The sequence below is a fragment of the Eutrigla gurnardus genome (genome assembly GCF_963514095.1).
Source record: "Eutrigla gurnardus genome assembly, chromosome: 8".
Lineage (NCBI taxonomy): Eukaryota > Metazoa > Chordata > Actinopteri > Perciformes > Triglidae > Eutrigla > Eutrigla gurnardus.
This window is the reverse complement of record NC_139922.1, coordinates 1472613-1484667: the sequence shown is the minus strand read 5'-3', so window position 1 is coordinate 1484667 and position 12055 is coordinate 1472613. Positions and strand designations below refer to the sequence as shown.

At 44.2% G+C, this 12055-nt stretch overlaps 1 protein-coding gene across 1 annotated transcript in view; it reads right to left on the bottom strand.

The window, feature by feature from the left end:
• The window catches only part of plch2a (phospholipase C, eta 2a), an 84994-nt gene extending 73335 nt beyond the window's left edge, over window positions 1-11659 (bottom strand). The window contains exon 1 of the mRNA XM_084015384.1: window positions 11011-11659. Coding sequence (XP_083871510.1) covers window positions 11011-11269 — 259 coding nt within the window. The 5' untranslated portion in view covers window positions 11270-11659. The remainder of the gene's footprint in view (window positions 1-11010) is intronic.
• Window positions 11660-12055: the final 396 nt, after the last annotated feature.

The following is a 12055-nucleotide window of genomic DNA, read 5'->3' as shown; positions in this document are numbered from 1 at the left end:
CAAAACAATATTAAATAGATATTAGAGAGTGAATTGTGATCTGTTTAACTTGCTAGCAACTTATAATTCCTCCCCAGTATAAAGGACAATAGGGTAATTCCATGCCAACTTAGCCACCCATGTACATGACACCTCTCAGATTTAGCTGAAAAATGGTGAAAATATGCCTTATGTTACCAAACAAACAAATCTGAAGTTTCAGGTCAATATCTCAAACAGTTTGCCCATGGCGTCCATTTGAACTTCAATTGCCAAACCCCTTTTTGACACATTGGAATTTCTCATTTCATTTGTTGGCATTTTTGGAGGCCCATAACTTCTGTTCTAATAGTGATAGAAGGCTGAAAATTGGTCTGTTAGTTCAGTGTAGTTTGTACTACAGATTCAACATTCCTTACTGTCTTGGTGAGAGGTGGGTCACCAAAATCCAATGTTTTTTGACGGCCAAAATTATTTTTCACTTTTTGGGTGCCCCTAGCACCACGATTAATGATCATATTTATTCTAAACAGGATTATTTGTTATATTTGGGAACTTTGCTCTTGCCAAAATGAATTTGAAGGGTATGGTACCACTGGTGGTGGTTTTATGGGGGTCCAAAAACCCTCCCGGGCAGAGGTGACTCTTTTGGAACCCCATATTTGGACCCCCAAATGACCACGTGGGCACTTGATGATCCTAATGGGATTTATACCAGATAAAGGTATATTTGTTCTTTCTTTTAATGAAATAAAACCTTTGACTATGAAGCTCCATAATATGAATTTTATTCTTCATAATGCACCATTTTGGAAGTCTGGAACGTAGATCAGGGAGAATTTAGTGATGATAAAGCATGAAAATAGTGGAAATAACTTAGTATTATGCTCAGTGATGGCAAACAATTAGATATTAAGACTGCTGGCCATTAATTTCCTGAAAATCACAAATTAACTCCTTATCCCCGATGAAAGAGACCCGCCTGCAACAAGCGACTTGCAACACGAGCAAGTCTGCAGGCCACTGATGCAAACCATATTCTGACACCAATGGAGATGTTTCAATGGGCAAAAGAAAACATTAATTACATTACATTCTTCTTTGTTAGTGCAGAAGATATTAAAAAACATGACGTAACGTACAAATTGGAGAGACGTTACGTCTCGGCCAAAACGATCAGTGGAACACGATCGCATCATTGCTTTATGCCAATTTCCAAAAATAAGATACGGATGAAAAGAATATCACAGGATACAATATTCACAGATGTCGATGCAGGACAATAATCGGATTCAGAACACTTGGATACAGAACACCCGGAGGCAGAACACTCGCAGTCAGATCAGCCACAAAACTCAATTTTCCAGCCAGGAAAATACATTGCCTGTATCTATGATGATGTCTGGTTCATTGGAAACATTGTTAAATGTTCAGATGAACATGGCAACGTTTTTGTGAAATTCATGAAGTGAGGCGGGTCTCTTTCATCGGGGGTAAGGGGTTAATTTGTGATTTTCAGGAAATGAAGTTATTACCACTATTTTCATGCTTTATCATCACTAAATTCTCCCTGATCTACATTCCAGACTTCTGGAAAAAGTGTCAAATTGTGCATTATGAAGAATAAAATTCATATTAAGGATCATCAAGTGCCCACGTGGTCATTTGGGGGTCCAAATATGGGGCTCCAAAAGAGTCACCTCTGCCTGAAAGGGTTTTTGGACCCCCACAAAACCCCCACCAGTGGTACCATACCCTTCAAATTCATTTTGGCGAGAGCAAAGTTCCCAAATATAACAAATAATCCTGTTTAGAATAAATATGATCATTAATCGTGGTGCCAGGGGCACCCAAAAAGTGAAAAATCACACATGCCGCCAAAAGTTTTTAGGACTTTGGTGACCCACCTCTCACCCAAACAGCAAGGAATGATTCTGCCTGCAGAATTGTGTAGTACAAAATACAATGAACTAACAGACCAATTTTTAGCCTTCTATCAATATTAGAACAGAAGTTATGGGCCTCCAAAAATGCCAACAAATAAAATGCGAAATTTCAATGTGTCAAAAAGGGGTGTGGCACTTGAAATTCAAATGGACACGGGCAAACCGTTTGAGATATTGACCTGAAACTTCAGATTCCTTTGTTTGGTAATATAAGGCATATTTTAACTGTTTTTTAGCAAAATCTGAGAGGTACCATGTACATGGTACCGCGATATTGGCTGTTTTCACATGGAATGACCCAATAACAAAGAAAGCGGATAACATTTACAACTTCTGGATGGATTCTATTATGTCTTAGTTGTGAAGAAGAGCCTCGAGCACCCACTGCTATAACAAATTAAATCTACAACAAAACGCTGAGTATCGATGATAAGCAAACTCTAAAAAAAAAACAACAAAAAAAAACACTTGAAACGTGCTGCAGCTCCAAATTTAATTTGTAAAATCATTCAGTGAACAAACTATGTGAGTTTCATTTTCACTGTGGATAAAGCGACATGTTATCCATCACCAACTGATCCCAAATGGTTTTACAGCTGGACCGTGATGCAGCGGAGATGACGCTCAGTGAATACGTCACATGGCCAACGAGTCCATAGACAAGACTGCTGCCGCCCGTGCTATCTAAACACAGACACACAAAGTTCTCTCTCAACACTCTGGTTTGCGGCATATTTTGACTTGCTTTTCCGCCATTAGGGTCTGTATCTTCTGTCTTAAAAGGGGCTACCGTCTCCTGGACAATGCTGACATTTGCTGCTCTGGGGTGTCTTGTTGACCAAGAAAAGGAAGACAGTGACTTTTTGGTGCATGTGAATGGAAGATAACAACTTCCACAATGCACAGCTCCTCAGGCCACTCTCACAGATGCGGACCAACCGGCAGCTGCAAGCTTTTTTCGGACTGAGCGCAAAGCGTCATTTTTATTCTCGAAGGACCGGTCCAGTTCCGCTTCCAGTCCCGACTTGCTCTGGCACGTTGCACACGTTTGATGTCACTACCGCTCCGGTGTGTAGCTGCCTCTAACACGGTTTAGTTACGGATGAGGTGGCAGCGAAGGAGGCCACATTCTGCCGCTGGACTAAAAGGAGAAGCTGTTCCTGTAGTGTAGACGGCTGTGGGGATCCTCTCAGGAAGTCAACTAAACCTTTCAAATATCTTCCCACAGAACGCAATGAAGGAAAGCACAGAAGTTTGTGTGCTCAACCCACGGAGGAAGTCAAGGCTTTAATGTAGACCACTTCTACAGCAAAGGGCACCCAGTCAACTCAACCTATTTAAAATATTGATTTAAATAAATTACGACTTCTACTCTACATGACTTACTATAATATATATTATAATATTAAAGCTAAATATATGTCAATGTGTTTTGCTGGGCGTGTTGGACCGTTGGTCCTTACTGCATCAGCCTCCACATCCTTTAACTGTCATTCTCTCTGCTGGCCACAGAGTGGCGTCTCCTCTCTGATTGTATAGAAGTCTATGAGAAAATGAGCCTACTTCCCTGATTTATTACATTTACATTCAGGCTTTTGTCCAACGTGACTTACAATAAGTACATTTGTCGAAAGCAAGAAACCACAACATATCATTGCCAATAAAGTAAGAGCAAAAAAATAGAAACAAGTGTTAGGTCCTTATCCGAGTAAAGTTCGAGCTGTTCAGCAAGGATACCTTAAGTACAACAGTGCTATGATCAAAGTGCTATAGGTAAGAACATTGAAGTGCTTTTTTTTTTTTTACGTTTTTAAGTTTTTTTTTTTTTTGGAAGTGAGTCAAGGTGAAGTCTGAACAGGTGAGTCTAGAGTCCTTTGTGGAAGATGGCAAGTCACTCTGCTGTCCTGACATTGGTCGGGAGTTCGTTCCACCACTGAGGCACCAGAACAGAGAAGAGTCGGGGCTTGGCTGAGTGACATTTGTTTGATTTCAGCGATGGTGGTACCAGCCGGCCAGCTGAAGTAGAGGGGTGAAGTGCTCGTGTCGGGGCGTGTGTTTGAACAGTGTTTGGAGGTAGATGGGTGCCATTCCATTGATTGCCTTAAAGGCCAGTGCCATTGTCTTGAATTGGATGTGGGCCGCAACAGGGAGCCAGTGGAGTTCACGGAGGAGGGAGGTTACATGGGAAAATTTGGGTAGATTGAAGACAAGGCGTGCTGCAGTGTTCTGGATACGCTGCAATGGTTTAGTCAGCAAGGCCGGGAGTCCAGCCAGGAGTTGCAGTAGTCAAGGAGGGAGATGACCAGTGCTTGGACCAGGAGTTGCGTTGCATCCTATGTGACGAAAGACTGGATCCTGCGGATATTGTAGAAGGCAAATCTGCAGGATTGGGCCAAAGCAGTGATGTTGGGGGTGCAGGATAGTTGTTGAGGCTAAAGGGGCGTTCACACCGGACGCGATAAATATGCTTAAATTCAGCGGGTTGTCTCGTCTGATCTGAGGTCTAGTCGAATGTGGCCCCGACTCTCCCTGGGGAGAGGTGTGAGGGACGTGGCTCCCGGAGGAGGCTCACGGACTCTGGCATCGGGTACCCCGAGGCGGAGGAGGAGGGTCCGCTGACGTGACCCGCCGGCGCTGCCCTCCTTTCCCCCGCTAGAGCGGCACCGGTTCAAAAATGAGCGTCGTGCGCGAATGACGCGAATGAAGCGAATAGTCCAAAATGATCAAGCGGCGCGATACACGCGTCTCACGCGATTGTATTCGCATCTATCGCGTCCGGTGTGAACGCCGCATAACACCCAGGCTCTTCGCAGTTGATGCAGGCAATACTATAATGTCCTCGACAGTGATCGACAGGTTCATGCGAGGGCAGTCTTTCCCCAGGATGAAGAGGAGTTTGGTTTTATGCAGGTTAAGCTTGAGGTGATGTGCAGTTGTCCAGGCTGAGATGTCTGCCAGACACCGTGGGTGTCGGAGGTTGGGGGGAAAAAGAGAGGAACAGCTCGGTGTCATCTGTGCAACAATGGTAGGAGAATCCATGCGATGTGATTACAGAGCCTAGTGATCCAGTGTATAATATGACAGAAGCGGTCCTAGTACCGAGGCTTGAGGGACACCCGTTTCCAGAAAACAGGTTTTGGACATAGAGCCATTCCATGTGACCTGAAAGGTGTGATTTGTCAGGTATGATGTGAACCAGGCCAGAGCAGAGTCAGTGATGCCAAGTTCAGCCAGGGTGGAGAGGAGGATTTGGTGGTTGAGTGTGTTGAATGCAGCAGATTGGTCGAGGAGAATGAGAATGGAGGAGTGGGATGAGGCTCTGGCATCTCGCAGGGACTCAGTGGAGTGAGCTGTCCTGAATCCTGATTGATTAGGGTCAAGGAGGTTGTTCTGTGAGCGATGCGACAGTTGGTTGTAGGCGGCACGTTCCAGGGTTTTAGAGAGGAAAGAAAGAAGAGATACAGGTCTGTAGCTTCGGATGTCAGCAGCGTCTAGGGTGGGTTTTTTGAGGAGGGGCTTCACTGTAGCCGTCTTAAAAACTGCTGGAATGACACCTGAGGTGAGGAAGGAGTTGATCAGGGTGGTGAGGAAAGGCAAGATGTTGTGTGAGATGTCATGGAGAAGAGAAGAGGGAATCAAGGGTCAAGGGAGCAGGTGGTGGCATGGTTAGACGTATCAAGTGTGTGAACATCTTCAGAGGAGAGAGGGCTAAAGCTAGTAAGGCCATCAGCTTAGTGTGTGGGTGTGCGTGGGTATGTGTATGTTTGTGTGTGTGGGTGTGTATGTCTGTGCATATGGCTATGTGTGTGCGTGAGTGTGTATGTCTCTGTGTATCTCTGTGTGTATATTTGTGGGGGTGGGAGGCTTGGGTTTCATGGTGTTCTTTGTTGTTGAATACCTTTTTTCGTTTTTGTTTTGTTCGCTTTTATTTTCTGTGAGGGACTTTGTGCTACTTTTAAGTATGAAAAGTGCCATATAAATAAAGTTTGATTTGATTTGATTTGATCAGAGTTGAGAGTTGGGGGAGATGGTTTCAGGGAGGTTATAGGAGTGAATGAGGAGCCGATGTCATTTACTTTCTTGGTAAGGTAAGTTGCAAAGTCATCAGCGGTGAGGGAGGAAGGAGGGGGAGGAGGGGTGAGGAGGGAGGAGAACATGGAGAAGAGTTTCCTTGGGGTTGGAGGCAGAAGAGTTGATCCTTGACAGGTAGAAGGCAGATTAGGGGCCAAAACAGTGGAGGTGAAGTCAGAGAGGAGGTGGTGGTAGTGAGTAAGGTCCTCCTCCTGGCCTGAATTCTTCCATTTTCTCTCTGCTGCTCGCAACAATGACCTGTTGGTTTGCAGAGGTTCGGACAGCCAGGGAGGGGAGGGAGATGATCGTGCTGGTCGTGAGGTGGGGGGACAGAGAGTGTCCAAAGAAGAGGAGAGTGAGGACATCAGGATGGAGAAGGCTTCCTCAGTAGGCATGAGGGAGAATTGTTCTGGTGATGGTAGTGAGGAGAGAGCAGAGGGAGTGAGGGATTTCAGGTTGTGGCCGGTATTGACAGTTCGAGGTGTAGAGGGAAGGGACGTGTTGGACTTCATGGGGAGGGACACGGTGAGCGGGGTAACAGAGAGTGCCGAGATAAGACAGGATCTTGTGAAGACAAGGTCAAGTTGGTTCCCGGCCGGTGGGTGGGTGGAGAGGGGGAGAGTGTGAGGTCAAATGTGGAGAAGAAGTCAATGAATGAAATGGGTCTCTGGAGAAACCTTCTCCGGTTTGATGTCCTGGCTGGGAGGACATGGCTGCGATGGGTGGTGGTTGAGTTCTTATGACTTCCGCGATGGACTCCCTTGTCTTTATTTCACAGTCTAGACTCCCACAGATAGACTCCCTTGTCTTTGTTTGACAGTCTAGACTCCCACAGATGGACTCCCTTGTCTTTCCTGATGCTGTAGTGACATGCTCTTAAGTGCTTGGTTTACCTCATGCAGGTTTAGCCCCTCCCTCCAATCAAGTCTATTGACTACAGCTGAGATGGCCAAAACTAGGTAATTGCCTACACAAGAATTGCCTTTACAAGAATTTACACAACAAGGTATCTAGACAAGACTAAGTATTACAACTAACTCTACTCACAGACAATGCAGCTTCCTTCCTTTCTTTCTTCAGACAAAATGTAGTTTTTATTATCTCAGTAAACAGAGTAAACGTGAGTTTATGGTCTCAATCTCGAGTTTCAAGTCTTCTTCAATCCAGCATCATGTTCATTTAGTACATTATTTACATTTACATTTAGGTCATTTAGCAGACGCTTTTTGTCCAAGTGTTAGTGGGTCATGCTATGTAGAGTCGAGGTGACATTATGGTACATATAGAATCGAAAAGACCAGAAAGCAGGGGATGCTTTACGGGCGGGGCTACCTGCCCAATTGACAGGTTGGTACCATACTACCAATGCAGTTAGCTACTAAGATGACTTTAACACTGAGCTGTAAAGTTGACCTTGCATTATGAAGCTAACTTTGTTAGCAGCTTCATACCAGAATCCAGATGAATCCAGATCAAGTAAGGGTGCTGCTCTGATAATACCAATAAAACAGTATGTCACTGCCATTTCATCACATTAGATTTGGAAAAATAGTTCCAGTTGCTGCATTCACTAAATCCCATTAGTGCAGCTGCTGCAGCATCTCGGCAATAACTCAGTTTCAGTCTGCAGTAGGGGTGTCCCGATACCAAAAATTCAGTAGTCGGTACCAATACCAGTACAATTACACGATCCTCGATGCCAATTTCGATACCACAGTAAAAAACACAATTTTCTAAGATTCCATGTACTTGAAACATGAACTTCTTTATTAACAATATCAAAATGTCATAACAAGACATACAAAACGTAGCATAGACCAACATAATAAAGTGCAAGTAATGGTCATAGTGCAACAACAAGTGTTCCCAGACACATTCCAGACTTCCAGGCATCAAGGTACTGTGCAAAAACAAGACGGTGTATGTAGCAGTGCAGCCATTCAGCTAACAAGATGCACAGTTCTTCACAGCATTTTTCAACTTTTCTTAGCTAGTTCATGGTTTTACAGAGGAAAACTAAGATATAAAAAAAGATTAAGATTAATTTTCTGAGATTAGATAACTTTCTATGGATTTTCTAAGATCCCATGATGTATGTGAAATGTAAACGTGAACTTCTTTATGAATATATTTGAAAATTACAAAAATGTCATAACAACACATACAAAACGTAGTGCAAGAGCATAGAATTCTTTAAACAAATCCGGATGATGGTCTTTCAGGTGCTTCGCTTAATTGGAAGTATTGCCTCCCTTGGTCTGAAGACCACGGTAGCTCCGTTTGCATAATGGCTTCTGCAGATTAATTATTACGCCATGGTCATCTGCTTCATATGCAAAGTACTTCCATACACGACTCTTCGCAGTCGCGGACGCGGTGGCGCTATTGCCGTAGCCGCAGTTGCCGTCTTCCACGTGTTTTTTGTTTTGCTATGCGTAGTTCCACTTCTTCGTGAACAGTAGTTCTGTGATGTAAGTATCGACTGGAGGCGTATACTGCCCCCAACAGTTCCGGAAGAGTAATGGCACCGATGCAAACACTGGAATTGGTGCGAGCGGTACTTAAAAGAAATGGGCATCGTCCGTGTTTTTACATTTTAGAATCGAAAGGTACCGCAAGTATCGGTTCTCGTGACATCCCTAGTCGAGTTCCATACAAACTACTGTCAACGGGATGGGACCTGCAGATGCTGGTGGAGATCAATCAGACAAATGTGAACCTTTCCTCTATAATAGTCCACCTGTTCAACACTCAACTTTCTCTGAACACTAATTAGACTAATAATCAACAGTGAGACACCCCTCAGAACAGGTCCCTCTGGTCTCCCAACCACACAGATACGATATGGCATCAATCTGCTCATTCCAATAGTATGCTTAGATACACATTATGCACTGGAATCTTAAACAATCCAGATTTTTATCAAGTTCCCGGGAATGATATGTTACCAAATAGTAGCAGCAACACACAAAAACAGCTATTTTGAGGTGAGTTGGATGGCAAAGGAAAGCCATCGGATGCTGCCCAGAGAACAAAGACAGCAGCATCGTAGCCTTGTAGAGATGCAGAGACAAAAGTGGAGCACGAGACGGAGAGAAAGGCTCTTTACTCGTGGGGGTCTGGGCTCGTTGCCATGGTTACAATACCAGCTCTAAAGCGTGTATGTGTGGAGATTACACCCATTGGTGAAGAACGCTGCATGTTAATGGATAAAAACAAGCGTGATGCATGAAAAACATCACTAATAACTAAGAGTGAGAACTAATAACTAAGAATGACAATGGATGGAAGAACTAATAACTAAGAGTGATAAGAGCTAATAACTAAGAATGACGATGGATGGATGGAAGAACTAATAACTAAGAGTGATAAGAACCAATAACTAAGAGTCATAAGAACTAATAACTAAGAGATTAAAACTTAACTAAAGTGGTTTTCTGAAAAGTGCATGATTACAGATGAAACATGTAACAACAAAAATAAATGCTGCATGTGAAATATTCTGCAGACACATTCTGACAGAAAACAATGCTTTATGTTGAAGACGTAGATTGTATATAAGAAGTGGACGCGCCATCGTGGTTGGACCTGGTCGCAGCTGGACCAAACTACTGGGGTCAAACTGGGACAACGGCTTCCTCATTCCTTTCACCAGGACTTGAAAGCAGGTGAGGCGTCGCCTCGGTGACTCCATGATGGCTGACACACTCACTATGTAGGCCAAGCAGGCGGAGTCACTTCCTGTCAGAGTATCAGGTTAATCCCAGAGGGATTGTCTGGAGGCCATATGCTGCTGGAGGGAGGACGCGACTCTCTCTCTCTCTCTCTCTCTCTCTCTGCCCTCAAAAGTGACTGCCAAGATACCCTCGAGCAAGGCAGGGCTCTTCTGACTGCTCAAGTGGGCTCATACACACAATCACCTTATGACCTGCAAAGCCCACCATCAATTAAAAAAGGTACAGAACGACACAATCCAAAAGATATCCAAACACACTTGGACCTTGGCAGTTGTCAACTGTCGCATGCCTGCCGTCCTGAACGAGCAGTAGGGGTGGGCATGATGTCAGGTACCGCTGATCCGGATGAAAACATCTAGCTCACTATTACATAGGGCTGGGTTCAAATAATTGATTTTCTGATTCAAATCGATCTTCATTTGAATGTTCCAATATCTATTAATAAAATCCCAGGATCGATCTTTTAATATGCCTTTTCCCGTGGATGCGTGAAGTCTCGCCGTTAGTGTCGTGTGGCGAGCCTTTGATTCTTCGCACAACGAGATATGGCCACGTGAGAGTAGTAGTAGTGAACCAAAACATGGCAAAACATCTGGGATTTGCTGCTCAGATCTGCTCATATTGTGTCATGTCCTTTCACTACATTTCCTGTTCAGTTACAGAACTTACTTGACTTCCATACAGATACAAATAAGATATAATGTCAGCCTGACAGGCTGTTGATCATGTTTAATAAAAAGTAAATTCATGGTACTGCTTTGGGGTCAGTTCTTAATGTAAACATTAATCTTTTTTAATAATGCACCAGGTTAGAGGGTTCCTTGTACAATTTACAGCATTAGTTCTATGACAATATATTTCATATCCAAGCAAAATTGGTATTGTAACTGAAATATCCCCAACTGAATCGATACGAAATCGAATCGGAGATTAAATCGAATCCAGACCTGTGAATCAGAATCGAATACTCACAGTAGAGACGTGAAAAATAGAGCCTGATTTTAAAAACACAAAATCATTATTTATGCGAGACCTTGTTACTTATGATATTTAAGATTATTTGGTGGTTTTTAATCAATAATAATGAAAAATTGAATCTAAATAAAACAAAGTGCCAGTCAGGTAAACTCAGTCTAATGCTGAAAACAATGTAGACCACAAAGAATCCACTCTTGGACATTGGTCTGTACACCTTATTGCTTTCCATCCACTAAAGGATCCCTGAAGTCCAGCGAGAGGAACTGGTCTGAGGAGTCCGCGTGTCTGGCAGAGCTTACCCACGTAGCCGAGCCTCCACTTGGAGAATGCCACGATGCTGCTGCCGATCCAGAAGAAGTCTTCCAGGACGGGGGAAGGAGACGCCGGCTGCTGCTGGCTCTTACACTGAGCCGCCTCCTTCAGCGGGTCCAGATCCCCGTCTGAGGAGAAGGCCCCCCGAGCCGGGGGCCCGGGCTTGTCCCCGGTGGCGGTGGAACACATCAGGGCTGAGGACACTGAGCTGATGGGAAAGAAGCTGCTCTTCTTGGACGAGTTCATCTAAAACAACGAAGTATAACGGTTTCTGCCTAAAGATCAACTGGACGTTCCCACAAGAACTTCATTTGAGAAAGAAATGGAACTTTGGGTCAATGAGGGAAGGAAAATAAACATCTACCTGAAGTAAATGTGCTTTTGGAGGAATATTCGAAATCCTCTGCTATTCTAATAACTCCCATACAGCATCATCAAAGGCTTATAGACGTTTCTTTCCCGGGTTCACAGCTTAATCCACAGAAAAGAGGAGAAGAATCCCTCCGAGTCTCTGAATGGGTTCAACAGTTGGTCAATAATCTTGGGATGTTATTGCCACAGAAAACCTGCTTATTGCATCGCAATTTCTTCAATGTTCTTCCATCTCAAAAATACGCAGCTGCATATTTTCAGAGCAATGATTTATCTTCATGCCGTGCAGTCTTTATTTCCTCCCTCGGCCAGCGTTCATCAGTGGAATCGGAGAGAGGCAGCAGCGATGGAGGCGGAGAGACACCCGCTAAACTGTGTCAGTGGATCCTAAATCCCTAGGAAGCACTAATCCTGCCCAGGAGATTTACTAAATGTGTGAGTGAGGTGCGATGACCGGGAGCACAGGAGGACAGGAACAAGGCCTCGGGAACACCGAGCTGCTTTAATGCTGCAGGGCCAATTAAAGGGCCGGTTGGATGTCGAGGAGGTGTTTCCTCCACCTGTCTGCCGCCGAGCGCCACATCAAACCATCCACTGCATTACTGACACATCCGACCTGGACTCATTCCCCCAGTGGGCATGTAAATCAGCTGAGCTCAC